Source organism: Platalea leucorodia (assembly GCF_965183815.1).
Source record: "Platalea leucorodia genome assembly, contig: HAP1_HAP1_SCAFFOLD_267, whole genome shotgun sequence".
Classification (NCBI taxonomy): Eukaryota; Metazoa; Chordata; class Aves; order Pelecaniformes; family Threskiornithidae; genus Platalea; species Platalea leucorodia.
Genome location: NW_028121305.1, coordinates 57,660 through 76,912, shown reverse-complemented (window position 1 = coordinate 76,912; position 19,253 = coordinate 57,660). Strand labels below are relative to the sequence as shown.

General features: G+C 51.0%; 1 protein-coding gene and 1 pseudogene across 2 annotated transcripts in view; both read left to right on the top strand.

Moving 5' to 3' along the window:
- Nucleotides 1–3,329: 3,329 nt before the first annotated feature.
- The window catches only part of LOC309603945 (olfactory receptor 14C36-like), a gene marked incomplete at both ends in the record, with an annotated part of 58,597 nt that continues 42,673 nt past the window's right edge, over nucleotides 3,330–19,253 (top strand). Inside the window, one exon of the mRNA XM_082338820.1 lies at nucleotides 3,330–4,208. Coding sequence (XP_082194946.1) covers nucleotides 3,330–4,208 — 879 coding nt within the window. The remainder of the gene's footprint in view (nucleotides 4,209–19,253) is intronic.
- LOC309603944 (olfactory receptor 10AG1-like) lies at nucleotides 15,270–16,208 on the top strand (annotated as a pseudogene). Its single transcript has one exon. The product of its transcript is annotated as an olfactory receptor 10AG1-like (transcript).

Genomic DNA, 19,253 nt, shown 5'->3' with positions numbered 1-19,253 from the left:
AACAGGACCAGTGCTCCAACCTTGACCATCTCTGTGGCCCTCCACTGAACTTTTGTGGCCCTCCAGCTCTCCAGTGTCCCTCTGGTATAGCAGGGAACTAAAACCTGGGCAAGTATTCTGGATGTGGTGTTACAAGTACTGAGCAGAGGGAGAGATTCACGTGCCCTGACTGTGCTCCTGCTCACACAGCCCAGGCTGTTGTTGGCCATTTTGCTGATGGCTCATCTTTTGCCTAATGGAACCCAAAGACCAGCAGACCCTTTCCTGTGGAGCTGCTACCTGCCTAGCCAGTCCCTGTCCTAGGACATTTCAGGGCCTACATCCACTTCAGGAGCAGGACTTTGGTGGAATCTTTACTGGATATCATGAGGTTTCTATGTCCTTTGGGATGGCAGCCCTGCCCTCCAGCCCTGCCCTGCTCTCCTCACTGGGATGTCTTCCACAAATGTTATCAAAAAGTCCTCTCTCCAATCCTCCAGGTCACTCAAAAGATGTGAAACAGGGCAGGTTGCAAGCTAGACCCCTGCAGGACCCTACTAGCTAAATGGCTCCAGGCAGAGCACCACGCATGTACCACACTCCTCCAAGCCCAACTGTTCTCCATCTGGTTTTTTACTCAACGACTTGTCCACCCATGCAGCCCATACTGTCCTAACATGGATACAAGAAATTTCTGGAGGGATGATGCTGAAACCTTGATGACTTCCAGGTAAAAGACCATCTCTGCTCTCCCCGCATCCAGCAATCCTGTCCTTTCATCACAGAAAGCAAAGAGGATGGCCAGGAACAAGCTCCCCTGGGTAAATCCAGTCGCCTTCTCTTTCAGACACCCAGAAATGGGATCCGAGTGGACACGCACTGGGGCACAGCCTTTCATTCCCCTACTCATCATTCTGGAAAGGTGTAGGCATTGTGCAGGTGCTGCCAGTGACCAGGGAGTTCCCAGAGTCTCTGTGACCTATCAAAGATGCTGGAGAGTGGCCTTGCTGTGCCATTGGCCTGCTCACTCAGCTGCCTGCGATGCTGCCCCTCCTGTCCCATGCACTGGTAAAAGATGGTTTGTTCAAGGGACCCCTGATTTGGTCCCCATCCACTGCTGCCTGGTCTCCTCCAGAGTTCTACCTCAAGGCACAAAGGCCTGGGAGACCTTGCTGGGGAAGACTGAGGCAAAGAGGACACTGAGAATCTCACATCTATCTACACCTGCTCTTATTAAATTCAGCACTGACCGCACAGGATCTTTGTTTCTTCTTTAACTGTTCCTGAAGCAGTAAACACTCCTTATGATGCCCTTCAATTGCCTTTCAAGTTTAGACTGAGTTTTGATCTGGACCCTTGCTGAGCTTGGAGGATGCTGTCCTTGAAGACCAGCTGTCCTGAGCTCTGCCACCACACCTTGGCAGTTTATTCCATCAGTATCACAGCTCTGTCTCTAACATTAACGGCTCCCACTCATCCTGTCTGTGCCCCTGGCTGACGGCACTGACACACATTTGGACTGAAGCAACACAGCTGTGGAACCAGGCCAGCTCATATTTGCCATAAGGAACCCTGGTACCAAGTGTCCAAGACCTCGTGTGTGCAAAAGCAGAGATGTGGCATGGGCAAAAGAGAGCTGCATGTCTTTCTAGCCCCAGGTCTAAGGACCCAGGATGAAATGCCTAAATTCACTCAACAGAACACATCCTCCCAGCTTGGAGAAATTAGATCCTTCCCTGTCACCTTCCTGGGTGTCCTGTCTAAGGATGGGACAGAAAAAGTAATTCTCATGCCCAATTATTTTTCTAATAGGAATAATGACACTGCAGGGGCGAAGTTGATGGAGGGAACATCAGTGATGCCTTCAGCCTGTTTCCCAGCAGGTTCCCCTGGAGCCCCAGGGACACCTGGAGGGAGCCCAGAGGGGCAGAGAAAGTGGTGCCTTGGGCTGGGCCTCTGCTGCTGAGCTGGGCTGGGCTCCTGGCATGGAGGCAGCTCATGGCAAGTGGGCAGCGCTGCAGAGAGACAGCTCTGCCCAGGAGCAGCTCCTCTGCAAAGGGCAGCAGGGCTGAGGGCACTGCCTGCAGGCAGTGAGGGGAGAGGAGTGAGGCAGAGAGAGGTTAAAGGCAGTCTGGGGTGGGAAGGCTTTGATCTGAGAGCTGACTGGAGGAGAAATCTTCACAGCCCTCTACACGGTAAGCCTCTTGCTGCAGGCCAATGTAGCTTTTGCTCATGGAGGAAAATCCAAAATGCAGCACGTCCCACAGCCTATGGGATCTTTCAGGAGGCTTCTCACAGTTTCTCTAGTGCAGAGGAGGAGGACATGCTCCAGAGCAGGGACTCCCTGCTGCACCATCAGAGGGACAGAGCATGATGGCTGCCTTCTCCCAAGGATGGCTGCAGGGTGTGAAGGTGGGTGTGCAGCCAGGGGTGCCCAGGGCTGTCCTTCCGAGCAGGGTCCCTGCACCCCAGGGGGCTGTGTGATGGGTCAGGGACTCTGCCGCCTGCCAGGGTCAGCACTCAGGCTGCCTGGGGAGCTCCTCATGGTTCTGCAGGGAGAAGCTGTGGGTGGATAGAGTGACCCCCAGCAAGGCAGGGTCCTTTTGCTGTTGAGAGGGTGCTGCATGGGTCAGGGCTGAACCTCCTTTGCAGCCAGAGCTCCAGCAGAGCCCTGGTGCAGCTCTGCAGCCACGGGCCCAGTTCCCTCTGCAGAGCGCAGGGGCTGAGAGCAGCTGCCCGGCAATGGTGGTGTCTGGGAGGTGGCGTGCACAGCTGGGGAAGGGGAACGCTGTCTGAGTGCCCCAATGCCTCTGCTCTGGCCTCTCTCAGCCACACCCTCACTGTGTTTTCCCTTGTTCCTCCACTGGTCTGTTATTGCTATTGTTATCTTGTTCTTGCTGCCAGGCTCTCTGGGGAGGTGGAGTTTCAGCTGCAGAGTCACACACTGATTTTGTGGGTGCTTTCACGCAGCTGTGTCCATGGGAACAAGTGTCCCAGCTTTCATCTCACCTGTGGGTCTGTGGGCAATGCTGACAGGCCCTTCTGCGTTGTTTTCACCTGACAAAGTTGAACACCAGGACTGGTGCCTGCCCCTCCCCGCTTCTGCAGAGTAGCGCTGGCTTATCAAGAGCCCATGGGCAGAGGCTCTGCTCTTCATTGCACACTCGGATAGCACGAACCTGAGCTCCAGCCACAGAGCTGAAGGAAGCTCTCCTAGAGAAAGAAATGGGTGTCTGTGTGTGCAGGGGCACGGTCTATTGGAAATGGCTTTGATTTTGCTCAGAGACATCTCCCCTAACTTGTCACTGTCTTTTTCTCCTATGACAGTGCCCCATGCCCAGAAGCAGCAGATGTCCAACAACAGCTCCATCACCCAGTTCCTCCTCCTGGCATTCGCAGACACACGGCAGCTGCAGCTCTTGCACTTCTGGCTCTTCCTGGGCATGTACCTGGCTGCCCTCCTGGGCAACAGCCTCATCATCACTGCTGTAGCCTGCAACCACCACCTCCACACCCCCATGTACTTCTTCCTCCTCAACCTTTCTGTTCTTGACCTGGGCTCCACCTCCACCACTGTCCCCAAATCCATGGCCAATTCTCTCTGGGACACCAGGGTAATCTCCTTCTTGGGTTGTGCTGCCCAAATCTTTCTGTTTGTCTTTTTCATTTCAGCAGAGTACTGTCTTCTCACCATCATGGCCTACGACCGCTACATTGCCATCTGCAAACCCCTGCACTACGGGACCCTCCTGGGCAGCAGAGCTTGTGTCCACATGGCAGCAGCTGCCTGGTGCAGTTGTTTCTTCTATGCTGCACTGCACACGGCCAATACATTTTCCCTCCCCCTCTGCCAGGGCAATGTCCTGGACCAGTTCTTCTGTGAAATCCCCCACATCGTTAAGCTCTCCTGCTCAGATGCCTGCCTCAGGGAGGCTGGGCTTCTTGTGGTTAGTGTCTTTGTGGGCATTGGGTGTTTTGTTTTCATTGTGCTGTCTTATGTGCAGATCTTCAGGGCCGTGCTGAGGATCCCCTCACAGCAGGGACGCCACAAAGCCTTTTCCACGTGCCTCCCTCACCTGGCTGTGGTCTCCCTCTTTCTCAGTACTGTCATATTTACCTACCTGAAGCCCCCCTCCATCTCATCCCCACCCCTGGATCTGGTGGTGGCAGTGCTGTACTCGGTGGTGCCTCCTGCAGTGAACCCCCTCATCTACAGCATGAGGAACCAGCAGCTCAAGGGTGCAGTGTGGAAACTGATAACCAGATGTGTTTCTGGAGCAATAAACTGCCCATTGTCTTCACAGCTGTTATAACGTAACTCACTGCAGGCACAGCCTGTCTTCTGTATTTTTTGTTATTGTTCTGGTAGTCCTGTGACCGCAGGCAGGGACAGGCAATGGGCACTTCTGTGACAGAGCTGGCCTCCAGAACAGCATTTCGAAAAAGAAAGGTGATGTCCTCAGGGCAGTGCATGGAGGCTTAGGTCTTCTTTCAAAGCTGCTGTCAAGAACAAACTCAAGACAGTGCCGTGGTGAGGAAAACACCAGTGAACAAGTGAAGCGTGTGAGTGTGCAGGGCTGGGGCACACAGCAGTGTCCCTCGCACAGCCAGGCCTCCAGGAACAGACTGGAAGGACCAGCAGAGCAGGGTCTGGTCTGTGCCCGTGTTTGCCTGACACCCTGGGCAAGGTGCCCCAGGGCAATGGCCACAGACCAGCCCCTTGCAACCACCATTCCCAGCACTGGCCTCTCACTCCAACTCAGGGAGGTTCTTTGTCCCTCCATGGAAGGACACCAAAGGAGTAGGTCAGACTTCCATGTTTGCATTGCACAGAGGAGACTGAAGCATGCACACCGTGTGTGTGTGGGGAGATGAACCTGAGGGAGCCCAAATGCCATCAGCTGTTCCTAGAGGTGCCGTGAAGGCCAGTGGGACAGACAGTGCCTCCAGGTCACTTCACTTTCAGAGTAACGTCCCGTGGGAAAGCACCTGGATGCAGCAGTGGGATGTGCTCCTGTGAACCGAGGTCCCTCTGTCCATTCCTGATGCCGAGGGGCATCTCAGACAGGTGCAGAGCAGGGCGATACACCACAGAGCTGAGGTGCCTCCCAGCCTCTGGCAGTGGCAGCAGGAGGCCAGAAAGTCATTGTGCCTGCTGCAGTGCCCTGCCTCCGCACGTGCAAGGGAAGGGCTCGTGCCTCTGAACACCCCTGTGTGTAGGAGGAGTGCATGAGGCCAGCTGAGATATGGGCACCTCACAGGGCCCTGCCATTTCTGTGTGTGACTCCAGGAACAAACCCCACTGGCCCAGGGAGATTCATCTCACCCGCCTCAGACAGGCTCCTTGCAAATGCTCCTGCTGGTCTCGTCACCCTTTCTGGATTGTGCCCTCAAAGGTGCCAGAGCCATCAGAGAGGTTCTGGGGTCCTTGGAATAGGCAGACAACATCACCTCAGTCCCTGGGAAGGGGATGGGCCAAATACTGCTGCAGCCATTTCCAGGTACTTGAAGGACAAGAAAGGCATTGGCGAACCTGTGTGGGTAGGGGAAAGAAGGGGATGTTTTGATCCTGGACCTTAGCAAGGGTTTTGACATGGTTTCCCATAATCTCTTTATAGCCAGATTGGTGATATCTGGACTGAAGAAGGGGGTGATGTAGTGGGTGGGAAGGTGGGTGGTGGATCCAGCCCAAATGTCAGCAGTGGTAGAGTCCTGCTGGTGGCCAGTTCCCAGTGGCATCCCTCAGTGCAAGCACTGGGGCCAACACTGTTGACTGTCTCCATTAACTGCCTGGATAATGTGCCGGAGTGCCTTTTCTCCTCCTTTGTGGATGATGCCAAACTGGGCAGACCCGTTCCACAACCTCATCTGGTTCACCGTGCCTTGAGCAGGATAGCTGGACAAGGTGATGTTCAGGGGTCTCTTCCAAGCTGAGTTATTCCAGGATTCAATGACTCTTTTCCTTGGAGAGCTTTTTGGAGACAGAAGAGAGAGAAGAAGAAGGAGAAACAGAGAGGCAAAAGTAAAGGTGTAAAATGGACCAATATAAATACAGCAGTTCCTCTGAAGAACGTTTCTCCACTGAAACTGTTGGTAGGAACTCTATTAGATAAACATGACGAAACAAGCTTAGTTTTACCTGCTCACGTACATATATATCTGCTGCGGAAGGGTGATGGCTGGTTATGGTATCATGTGGTCAAATGTGTCTCGGGAACTCATAATCCAGTAGGAAGCCAATGACTGTGAAGGGGGCTGTGAGGTCACTTCTGCCTCTGGAGGTGAGAGGCCAACCGCAGGAATGTGTCTGGGAAAGGCACTGTGAGGTCACTTCTTCCTGAAACAGCCGATAGGTCAGCCCTTGACTCATGGCTGGGATATGTGCTTCTAAACTCACCTCTGCCAGTGTCTCTGACAGGCCAGCAGAAGGCACCTGGTTGGCACATTGGCTGGGAGACCCCCTCTGCCGAAGGACCTAGGCTCAGTGCAGGAAGGGGGCTTGTATTTTGGCTGTCCTGTCTCTTCTGCCTGAGTACAGGATGGGACAGCAGCAGGCACACAGCTCTGTCTTGTCTATCCAAGAAGCTGAAAGGCTCGCAGCCTTGGAAGATCATGGTGAGGTTACTTCTGTCTGTTCAGGTGAAGGGCTGCAAGAAGGCTGGTGGGTTTGGATGCCTGTTTAGAAGGGTGGTTTCCCAGATGGTGGAGCTTTCCTTGGATGTAGGGAAGAGCAGGAGAGAGAAACAGTTACACACAGTACAGCTCGGATGGTAGGGATTGGACATGAGGAGGAAGAAATGTCACTCCGAGGGTGGTGCTGTGGTACATGAAGTCCTCCAGAAGGAGTATGAGGTCAGTCCATCTCCTTGTGTTTCAAGGAACAGAGTGTGAAGGGTGGACAGCCGTCAGTGAATGTACGGAAACGGCAGGGTGAGAGCAAGGTGAGGAAGCGAGATGGGTGTCTGCAGCCTGCAGGGCAAAAGAGGCAGCAGTGGGACAGCGTAGGACAAGCTCTGGTGGAGATGGCAAAGAGCACTGGCAAGGCTGGAAGTGGCCAAGAGAACCCAAGGCTTTGTCCCCCTGGGTACAGCAATCGTCTCTGCCACCAAGGCCTATGAGGAGACATGTTGTCCTAAGGCAGTGGGGGCCTCATTGCCTCCTTGCACACCCCCAGTAAGGCTGGGAGCTGCCATAGCCTTGTCCTGCACTCAGCATCACCCCCCCCCACATCCCACTGCCCCAGGAAGAGCCCTGAGCAATGCGTGAGGGACAGGACCTGCCTTCCCCGGGGCTAGGGGTCAGAGCTTGGCCTTGCTGCTTCATAAAACAAAGCCAGGGTTTTCTGAGCAGCTGAGCTGCCTGCACATTCCCTTTGCCTCCCTGCAATCCTGGCCTCCAATTCTCTGCTCTAACGAGTCCCTGGGGAGGCTTTGCCAGTAATGGCCCTCAGTGGGGCTTATTAATACTTCAAAGTACTTTGGGTTTTGCTTGTGATGCTGACTCTTGGAGAGGTTTGTGCAATCTCTTCTCAGTACCTGAAGTTCAAGGACTCAGCACAAATACTCCATGGGGCTCATTGAAAGAAAGCAAGCCCTAACGAGCCATGTCTCTTCCTGTCATTTTCATCAGGTCTTCAAGAGTTGTACAGATAATTGGAGCTGTTTCCTAGCATAGTTATGGGGAAAGATTTCAAAGAGCTTCTAATAAAAATGAGGTTTTATTTTCAAGGGTGTAATTTATTATTACACTGAAGGAGAGATTATTACACTCAAGGGAGAAGCTGTCCCTTGAGCTCTGACAACCTCCCACCTCACCTCCCCAACCCCACCATTTCTCTCCGTGCCCACCTGGGACCTTTCCTTACAGCAGACTTCTCCACTGATCTCTGCAGCTGGATGGTACAGCTCCTTTGCACCATCTCCCCCCTGCTCTCCTTAGAGACCTGGCTGCACACAGGCACAGAAGGGTTTTTCTTATTTGCAAGCAAAGGAAAAGTCAAGCATGGTCAAGTTCCATAAAGAAAACAGACCCTGCAAGCATCTGCTAAGTCCAAGCTGCCTCTAATGAGGTTGCCTTTCTACAGGGGATAATCTTAGGAGAACTATTTCAGGTAGGGAGATCCAAAGAAGAGAGATATAAAAACATAATTAAAGAGTTGGCTAAGGAGACAATTAGACTGCTGAAAGACAGGCAACTTTTAAGTCCCTGATGTCAAAGCAGCAGCTGGATGGGTGAGAAGAATCTGAATGAACCAAGAGTAAGGGGAGGAGAAAACTGAAGAATAAGGGAAAGGGCTTTTGTCTAGGCAGTTTGCATCTGAAAAGATGATGTTAGAAATGGCTCTTCTATCAAGAGAGGTGAAAACATATGAAAGATAAAAATTAAATTTATATAAATAATATTAATTTATTTTAATAAATTAAATTTAATTTTAATTTTAGTTCAATACACTATATAACAGGCAGAATACTGGTAATGAAGTGACACTGGAAGATCGATATTTCTTTGGAATATCCCTTTTGAAAGGTCACGGGATTGGTAGACGTCTCTTGGGAGTGAGGACAAGCCTATGTTGCAGCCATCGTTGAAAGAGGCCAAAAGTGCAACCCTGGGAACGCCAGGCTGTACAAGCTCACTTGGGGGAGGAGTGAGCCTTCCCATGAGTGCTCTTGGGGGACATTGCTGGGCACCTCAAAGAGCAGAAGGTGTCCAAATGCAGTCAGCATGGATTAGCCAAGGGTAAATCCTGCCTCACCAACCTGATGGCCTTCCTGATGAAGGAACTGCTTTTATGCACGAGGGGAGAACAGTGGGTGTCCTTTACCTCCACTCCAGCAAGACTTTTGGCATGGTCTCCCTCGATATCCTGGTACCCACATTGGGCCATTACAGTCTGGATGGGTCAACAAACAGATGGGTGAAACACCAGTTGGAGGATGAGGCTGAGAGAGCAGTGGAGAAGGGGTCATAGCCTACCTGGAGGCCAGTGGGCCATACTGGGGCATTGTGGGGCAGCACAGGGGCCTCTCCTGAGCCCTGTGCAGTTTAACACCTGTATCCATGATGCAGAGGAGGCAACTGTCACCACGTCTGTGGATGGCACAAAATTGGGAGGACCATTGCTGTGTCCTAGGGATGCCATTCAGGGCAAACCTGACAGGCAGAAGGACTGTCGTGTCAGGAACTTCAGGAGATAGAAGACGGACCACAGCCTAACAGCCTGCAGTTGCAGGGCCTGGGGAGGCCTGGCTGGGGAGCAGCTCTGTGGAAAAGGCCCTGGTGGTGGTGGGGGACAGAACGCAAAACATGACCCAGCAGTGGGACCTGGTAGCCAAGGCAGCCAGCAGAGTCCTGGAGTCTCACCAAAAGAGCGAGGGCAGTGATTGTCTCCCCCTGCTCATCCCTCCTTAGACCACCTGTACACAACCGTGTCCATTTTGGGCCCCCACTGGGGAAGGGGAGGAGGGAGGGAGCGCCTGTGGGGCTGCTGGGCTCTTGGCCAGAGATCACCAGCACAGCAAGGGAGGTGTTGGTAAGTGGCAGGGAATTGAGTGGAGAGTCATCGAGCTGCTGAGGGGCTGGAGCACTTGCCTGGGAGGAGAAAGTGGAGGAAAGGGCCTTGTTCAACGTGCAGAAGGGAAGGCCTTGGGAACCTCATGGTGACCTGCCAGTCCCCATGGGGAGGCTTTCAGGAAAGTGAAACCGGTCTTCTCATGGTATTGCTTGGCAGGAGAATAATAGGCAAGAGTCAAATGTTGAAATGAGGAAGTTTCTGGCCAGTGAAAATGAAATGAGATATATGAAGACCATGGAGTGCTTTGGCTGTGAACTGAATGTAAACCAATCCTCTGACTTGGGATCTCACTCAATGGAAATGTTCAATATTTGTCATGACAAGGCCATGAGCAGCTGATCCAGCTGGAGCTTTCTCAGAACAGGCTTGGAAACTGCGGCAAGAGCTGTGGGATTCCTCCTAGACGCTATGCTAAGGCACATGGAGGACAGGGAGGTGATTCGGGACAGCCAGCACAGCTTCACCAAGGGCAAGTCCTGCCTGACCAACCTACTAGCCTTCTATGATGGAGTAACTACATCAGTGGATGAGGGAAGAGCTACGGCTGTCATCTAGCTGGACTTCTCTAAGGCCTTTGACACTGTCCCCCACAATATCCTCCTCTCTAAATTGGAAGGATATGGATTTGATGGGTGGACTGTTCAGTGGATAAGGAACTGGCTGGATGGTCACATCCAGAGGGTAGTGGTCAATGGCTCGATGTCCAGATGGAGAACGGTAACGAGTGGTGTCCCTCAGGGGTCCGTTCTGGGGCCAGTGCTGTTCAATGTCTCCATCAATGACACAGACAGCGAGATCAAGTGCACCATCAGCAAGTTTGCAGATGACACCAAGCTGAGTGGTGCAGTCAACACGCCTGAGGGACAGGATGCCATCCAGAGGGACCTGGACAAGCTGGAGAGATGGGCCTGTGTGAACCTCATGAGGTTCAACAAGGACAAGTGCAAGGTTCTGCACCTGAGTCAGGGCAATCCCTGGTATCAGCATAGGCTGGGGGATGAAGGGATTGAGAGCAGCCCTGCCGAGAAGGCCTTGGGGGTACGGATAGATGAAAAGCTGGATGTGAGCCAGCAATGTGCTCTCGCAGCCTAGAAAGCCCACTGTATCCCGGGCTGCATCAAAAGAAGTGTGGCCAGCAGGGCGAGGGAGGGGATTCTGCCCCTCTGCTCTGCTCTGGCGAGACCCCACCGGAGCACTGCGTCCTGCTCTGGGGTCCTCAGCACAGGAAGGACATGGACCTGTTGGAGCGGGTCCAGAGGAGGGCCACAGAAATGATCCAAGGGCTGGAACACCTCTGCTATGAGGAAAGGCTGAAAGAGCTGGGGTTGTTCAGCCTGGAGAAGAGAAGGCTGTGGGGAGACCTTATTGCGGCCTTTCAGAACTTAAAGGGGGCTTAGAAGAAAGATGGGGACAGACTTTTTAGCAGGGCCTGTAGCGATAGGACAAGGGGTGATGGTTTTAAACTAAAAGAGGGTAGATTCAGACTAGATATAAGGAAGAACTTTTTTACAGTGTGGGTGGTGAAACACTGGAAGGGGTTGCCCAGAGAGGTGGGAGATGCCCCATCCTTGGAAACATTCAAGGCCAGGCTGGATGGGGCTCTGAGCAACCTGATCTAGTTGTAGATGTCCCTGCCAATTGCAGGGGGGATGGACTGGATGACCTTCAAAGGTCCCTTCCATCCCAAAGCGTTCTAGGATTCTATGATTCTTCATAGCAGCCGTATGGGGCCATGCTTTGGATTTGTGACCAAAACAATGTTGATCACACAGGGATGTTTTAGCTATTGCTGAGCAGAGCCTCCACAGCGTCAAGGCCTTTTCTGCCTCTCACACCACCCCACCAGCAAATAGGCTGGGGGTGCACAAGAAGCTGGGAGGGCACAGAGCTGGGACAGCTGACCCCAACTGACCGAAGGGATATCCCATACCGTGTGATGTCATGTTCAGCAAAAAAAAGCTGGGGGAAAGAAGGAGGAAGGGGGAACATTCTTGGTAACTTGGGAAGACAAATGCTTCCTAACCTAACCCTGAACTAACCCTTTTACCTTAAACCTTACCCTACCCATTACCCGAAACTAGCCCTACCACTACTCCAATCATAAACCTCAACTCTAACTCTAACCCTTACCTAACCCTAAACGAACATCAGCCACAGCCTGAAGTCTAACTCTAAACCAGGTGTAACCATAACTCTTACCCTAACCCTAACTCTAATTCTAACTCAAACCTGAACCCAACCCCTGACTAACCTAACAGGTATCCTAAAGCATCTTCAAGGCCAACAGCACCTGTGTAACGACATCTGTAATATCGTCTCAGGCAATGATGACTATGGTAACAGCATTAGAAAGAAAAGATAATTTGGGTAGACGGGATGGACAGACGAGCATCCTTGTATCATCCTGTCAGTGCTGGTTCAAGGCCTGGCAGCATGAGCAGCTGCCCTCTGCTTCCTCATGAACTGGAGGCACCGTGGCTGTGGGCACCACTGTGTGTCACCCAAATCAGACTCAAGTCAGACGAACCATTTTGTATTTCTCATACACCATATCCATTGTTTGTCTGTTGAGCTCTAATCAGAGCTTAGGTATGTAGATAACCAGGCTTTGGGTGGGATATTTCTCCTGGAGTAGCTCTGCTGACCCCGGTCTCTCTCCATATTTACAATCCTACAGCTCTGACAGGAGGAAAGCACCCTGCAGTGCCTGGATTTGTCCAAGCCACAGCACTTCATAGCCTTCCTGACCATTGGGTCCTTTGGTCCTGGTGGGAGATGATTTTCTTGCCTTAATCCTGACTTTGTTGGGTAACCCGAAAGGACAGACTGGAGGCTGTTGAGTCACATCTCAGGTTTCAGAGCAAGGAATCAGGGACTGCATTTACCTCACACAGTGGTGGGAGATCCTTTCCTCTGGAGGGGTTATTTGTGCTATTGGCTATAAAGCCACCAAGTCTACCTAGGTCAGACTCAGTCAACCATTCCTGAGGCATTGGGGCCAAATTATTCTGTACAGATACAGAGATCTGCAGCATAGTGCCATGACACAGTCCTTTTTTCCTTCCCATGCAGATGTCCCAAACCCAAGCTTCCTCTCCAGGCTCTTTCTGGATGTGAACCAGCATGCAGACACCACAAGCAGTCAGAGTTCAACCTCTCAGGGCCACCTCCGTCTTGAGGATAACATGGGCCTCAGGCACAGGCTGGGACCCAGAGAGGTGGAGGTACAGAGAAGCCTTTTCTGTTGCTGCACAGTGAAGTTAAGCACAGACTGAAAAGGCTTACGTTCTGCTTCCCTGCTTGCCTTTTTTGTATTTTTTGTTTTTCCTCCCACAAGTTTAGCACTTGTCCTTTGAGCAGCTAAACCTCATGTCTCAGTTTTTCTCTTTCTAAAGACCTATAGTTATGGTGGAAGTTGCTTGTCAGGCTGGCGCCCGTGATTCTGACAGTCTTTCTAAAATAGTTCCTGGTGCCGTGGGTGTCCAGGGAGGAGCAGTGGCAGCACCAGCATCCCCACCTTCTCTCCTGAGGCTGCTTACTAACTGTCTCATAACCAGGTGAGAGTGACAGAGACGTGTCCGGAGAGCCATGGCCAGGTGGTTTTGAGGGGAATGGAGGAGAGAAAAAGAGGCCACCACTGCCTCCTGCAGCACCATGGACTGAGGAGGGTGTTCCTGCCTCTTGGCTCCTGGCAACAGTAAATCCCTTTTGGCATGCCCTGAAATGCTGAGATAGTGTGGCAGCACAGACACCGCCAGAAGCAGCTGCAGGCATCTGTCCAGCTTGGCTGGGCATGGAAATGGGCTTCCTTCAGGTTTGAAAAGTGCCGCCCGTGAGATAGTCACCATCTAAGAAGTACTCTGGCAGTTTCCCATGAGCAAAGCTGGCCTGAACCATGCTGCACCCATGATCTTGTGAAGCACTGAGACATCAGAGAGTTAAAAAGAACAGGCTGTATGTTTGAGGACATTTTGAAACAAGCAGGAAATGCTGGTATGTGGGTAACCTGCAGGTAAATGGTTGCTTTGAGTGAAAGCCTTAATTTAAAATAAATGTGGGTATCAGAGAAGTATTTTATTTTTCTGCACATTTATACGAAAAAGTAGGTAGATTAGAAAACAATCATGGTGACTTTTCACTCATGCAAACCCTAATTTTATCTTGGAAATTTTGAATGGCACCTCTATGAGATGGAAAAAACAGGAAAAAGGCAGGAACACCTTGGGAAAAGGATCACACCCTTAGGACCGTGTGTTTTTGTGAATTTGGGTTTTTCTCTTGAGAAAACCACCCTGTGTTTTTCACTTGGCTAGTCTGAATGCTTTTATCACATGTTTTCTGACCTGCTGTTCTCATCCTTAGTACACCCGAGTTGAAGAAGACTCCTCAAAGGGAGGTAGTGATAGACATGGCCAGCATCCTCAGTCCTCTGCCTGGAAGAGGGTATTCTTTCCCCATGTCAAGCTGAGAATATAAAACATCCTTCAGCTGAGTCTCTTCTGCAGAAGCAGCAACCTGCTCTTGCAGCGCTGCTTGCTTGTAGCTCCCATCCCTCAAGTGTGCCCAGCACGAAGTCTTTATGCTCTGGGAAGGTGAGAAATGGCAAGGGAAGGCTCAGTTCCCCAGGCAGCAAGAGCATCGCTCTGCTTCTGTGAGGGCTTGCAGGGGAGTGGGAAGCATTGCAGGGTTGGGGGCAGAGCAAATGGGCCCTCGGCTGGATTTGTAAGCTGTCAGAAATCCAAGCGACAGAGCAGCAAGTTCAGGAATGCTGAATTATTCAGGGCTCATTCAGAAGTTATAAAAGCCTGACCTGCTCAGGAAAATTGGATATCATAAGGAGATCACCAAATTTTAATCACTTTCTTCTCTGCATAACTGAAAAGTGCATCAAGCAGTTTGATTGCTTGCATAAAGATGTCTTTTAGGACCCTGAAAACTTGAGATTTATGTATAAACTGCTGCTTATCCGTCTTGTTCAAATGCCCCTGGATGCATCAGTGTCACTCGATTCATTGGCAGATAGAAGTCTGTTGTACTTCTGATGGGATTCACCCTTTGCCATGTAAAAAGTAATGATTCAGGTCTCAAATAGTCTCCCAGATGTTTGTGTGCGGACACGGCATCAGGGGATGAGCTCTTACATGTGAGGAGAGCTGGGATGAGTCTCTCTCGTTGAGATCTAAGAATCAAGTCAGGCCTTGCCTCGCTTTCTTTTGATTGCCTCTCCTTGCCTGGCCTTGCCTTGCTTTGTCTTCCCCTTTTCATCCCTTTCCTCCTTTTCACCCTATTTCTTCTTTGTGTTCTTACATTCAGTGCAGCTCTTACAAGATCTGGACAAGGAACGTAAGCAAGACTGTTCTTAAAGGGGTGAGTATTTATCCTTTTTCTTTCTTTTTTTCTCATCTCTCACCAGGTATTCTGTTTAAGAAAATCAACTCTGAAAAAGAAAGTCAAGTTTCTTTTACCCGTATTAAAAATCCCAGTCATTCAGGCTGAAGGATTCTGTTCTTTCCTCTTTTTAACCCTCCCCCTGCAGCAAGCAAACCATGTTAGATTTCCAAACATTCAGGCAGATCTTGGTCCAGCTCGCCTAATCCTGCAATCACGTGTATGCTGATGTTCATAGGCTTTCTCTAGGCTTGAAGTGTGTGGGATGGTGGACAAGCCATTAGCATCCTCTGAGAGCCTGTTGTTTGGATTGCTCTGTCTAGGGAAAATGCCCCAAAGAAAAGGCTCGGAGAATCACACCGTTGGATCCGGATTCTTTCTTCTGGGATTTTCTGACCACTCCAGCCTGCAGGGCCTGTGCTTCACAGTATTCCTGGTCATATACCTCATGCTCCTCACAGGGAACAGCCTGATTGCACTCATCACGGTGGTGGACTCAAGCCTCCACAGCCCCATGTATTTCTTCCTGAGGAACTTGTCCATCCTGGAGATCTGCTACACATCAGTCACTCTGCCAAAAATGCGGGTGGGTTTCCTGCGGGCGGATGGCAGGATCTCCTTCCTGGGCTGTGCTGCCCAGCTGTATTGCCTGGTTTTGCTGGGCAGCATTGAATGCCTTCTCCTGGCTGCCATGGCCTACGACCGCTGCATAGCCATATGTGACCCCCTGCACTACACCCTCGTCATGAGCAGGGGTCTCTGCATCAGACTGGTGGTGGGGTCCTGGGTGGCTGTCATACCAGTGCAAGTAGGACAGACCTACCAGGTGTTCACTTTGCCCTTCTGTGCATCCCATGACCTCCATCACTTTTTCTGCGATGTCCCCCCTCTGCTGGAACTGGCCTGTGCAGACACGTGCTGGAACCAAGGGATGCTGTACACCATCATCCTGCTCTTCGCAATCCTTCCCTTCTCCTTCATAGTTACTTCTTACATTCAAATTATTAGGGCAATTCTGAAAATGCCTTCAGGTCGGGGCAGACACAAAGCCTATTCCACCTGCTCGTCACACCTCGGGGTGGTGACGCTCTTCTATGGCTCGGCCACAGTCGTCTACTTAAAGTGACGGTCAAGGGATTCAGTAGACACCGACAAATACCTTGCCCTGTTTTACACAATTGTGACCCCCATGTTTAACCCTGTCATCTATAGCCTGAGGAGTAAGGAAGTGAGAATTGCCTTGAGGAGACTCCTATGGACAAAGTGATGCTACCGAGGATGTAAAATAGTCCCAAGCAGTACCAAAAGTCCCACTGGGTTATGTGGTTGCCTGAACAAAGCATCCCATATTTGCTCAGACAAAACCATGTGTCCAGCCTGGCTTTCATCCTGCTCAAGAAGCGGAGAGGTCTCCTGAGGCATTCCTGTTACGCCATGCCCCACCATGATATCTTTGTACTCTAGAGCACCTTCAGTGCCCCTCAAGAGTGTGATGCCAATAGCTACTTCAAGCTGCATCTGACCAATGTAACGTTCAGGGGAAAGAGTCAAAGCATGGTCAGTAGTCAGTAGGGCCCAGAGGGTGACACAACCAATGAAGAGATGACTGCCCTCAGGCTTGAGAAATCACTTGCTAGATGCCACGGACTATCTACAGTGTCCCCGTGTGGAATCAGCTTAAAAAAGTTAAAAGACATGAAGGTCATCTTCCCCTGCTATGATGTCTTGCACTGAGCTGTGTAATGCTTGACTAACTTGACACAAAGAATAAAAAGAAAAAAAAAAATCACCACGGGGCCAGTCCAGCACTGGAACAGGGGCCCTGAGACCTCTGGAGTTTCTGTTTGTCGTGGTTTAACCCCAGCCAGCTACTAAGCACCACACAGTCGCTCGCTCACTACCTCCCCCGGTGGGATGGGAGAGAGAATCAGAAGGGTAAAAGTAGAGAAAACTGAGGGTTGAGATAAAGACAGTTTAATAGGTAAAGCAAAAACCGTGTGTGCAAGCAAAGCGAAACAAGGAATTCATTCCCTCCTTCCCATCGGCAGGCAGGTGTTCAGCCATCTCCAGGAAAGCAGGCCTCCATCACGCGTAACGGTGACTTGGGAAGACAAATGCCATCGCTCCAAACATGCCCCTGTTCCTTTTCTTTATGCAACTTTTTAAAATCGTGAGCACAATTGGGAACGGCTGAAACTGTGGGGGATAAATGTGTTTGATACGCAGACAATACAAGAAGGTTGTGAAGGTGAATGGGCAGAAGAAACAGGAAAACTGCCCATCCCATGGAGCTCTGCAGAAAGCGGACGGAGCTGTACCCAGCAGGAGGTGATACCAGTGGGATTAGCATGTAGAAAAGGCTTTTGTGGGGAAGGCTTTGCAAAGGAATACCCTGACTTCCCCCAGATGAAAAATAGAGACCGGGCAGTGTATTGAAGTGATTGTGAGAAGTGTCCTGGGGTAAAAGACCTTTGATGAGAGAAGGCTGGAGACATTTGGGTCGCAGAGATTTGAGGTAGTCCTTTGATGATCTGAGTAGGTGGAGCTTTGGAAATGAGAAGAATAAAGCAGCTCTCAAGGCTGTTTAAGGAATGAGCGGTACTATCACTATAATAACAGGAACAGCACAGTGCTGTAAGGGAGTTCCTTCTTATTCATCATTATGATTAATTAAAGCACTTTAATTTCATTCCAACATTCATTTTGACTTGAGAAAATAGCCATAAGTGCTCAGTAGTTAGCTTCTGGCACGAAGTTCTTAGAACAGTGCTTTTTCTCTCACTGCTAGCTCTCTGTTACTTTTAAATATTACACGTCTTAGACAGCATTGCCCTTAAATTATCCCTGCTTCCTATCTTTTCTCCCTGTTTTGTGGAGGAGAGGGAGGTCGAAGATGGCAGCTGTTTCTTTTTTAACCAAAGGCAGCCGAGGGACACATCCCAGATTAGTGCAAAGGTGCAAAGGCACAAAGGAAGCCAACATTTCCATGTGCTGGACACTGACACAACACCGTTACCTGCATTTCTGGTCTCTGAAGTCCTAACTGGGCAGCAGAGAGCCTGGAAGCTCTGAGCTCCCTTCATCTGCCCTGCATTTCAGCATGAAAAATGAACCTAACCTGGTCAAAAAGATTCTTTTGATTCTCTCCACAGCCTAAAGCACCGCATTTGCCAGGAGACTGGCCAGGACACCAAAGGAGGACTCACACTTCTCGGCACACAAAGCTTAGGTGTCCCTGGGAATCTCAGGAGGCATGGCATACCCATTCCTGGGTTCAAGGAGCTGGTCAAATGCCTCGTCTCCATTTCTGTAATGGTGGCAGACTTTGTACAGGGGTGCTGACATTTATGGAGCCACCTGCTCAGACCTCAGAGCTGGCCCTGCTTGGAGCCAAAGGTAGAACTAGAGACCTCCTGAGTACAAGACCATTCCACCCTGAATTGTCCCATGGCCCTCTGCTGCAGAGACCCCCACCTCCAGCTGAATCCTTTCTCCTGGGGCACACTGCACAGCACAGGCTCACGGAAGGGTTGTTGGGAAAGGGAGGGCTGGGATCTCTGGTCCAGCTTCCCAGCATAGGGTGGGGTATCACCAATCCCAGGTTGACTGAAACCTGAAAACCTCCAAAAAATGGAGATCACAGAGAGGCTCTGGGGGTCCTGCTGCAGGGTAGCATCACCCTCCTAGTCCATTTTTCCTGAGGCCCAGCCTGAAGCCCCCGGGAAGAAACTTATGGCTGTTTTCTCTGCCAGGATTCAGTTGCTTTTAGACTGCCCTGTGCCTCTCCTTCAGCAGACTAAAGAGACCCGGTTCCTTCCAGCACTCCACACAGCTCATGTGCTTTAGGTCCCTAACCCCACCATGACAGACTTCCTCTGGACTTTCTCCAGTTTCTCCATCCCCCTTTCAAAATGGGAAACACACTGGCTCCTACGGCATCCATCATAACTCCCATGCCCTTCTCCTCAGGACACTCCTCAGCCAGTCACGTCACAGCTGCTCCTCGTGCATGGGCTTTATCCCGCTCCCTATGCAGACCTTGCCCCCTTCATCTTGAAAAACTTCAAGAGATTTCTGTTGGCCAAAGTCACAAGGATGTGAAGGTCCCTCGGGACTGAAACTCCAACATGTCAGCATTTAAGATTTGTGGGCCAACGCCTCCAGCAGGAAAGCAGCATGGGGAATTGCAGGACACCACAGGTAATGGAAGAGAGTGATGTGTTCAACTGAGTCGCAACCCGTGGTCAGAAACACTACAGCAACCACCTCAGACGTACCATGAGAGGGTACAAAACAAGAAATGCAGGGCCAA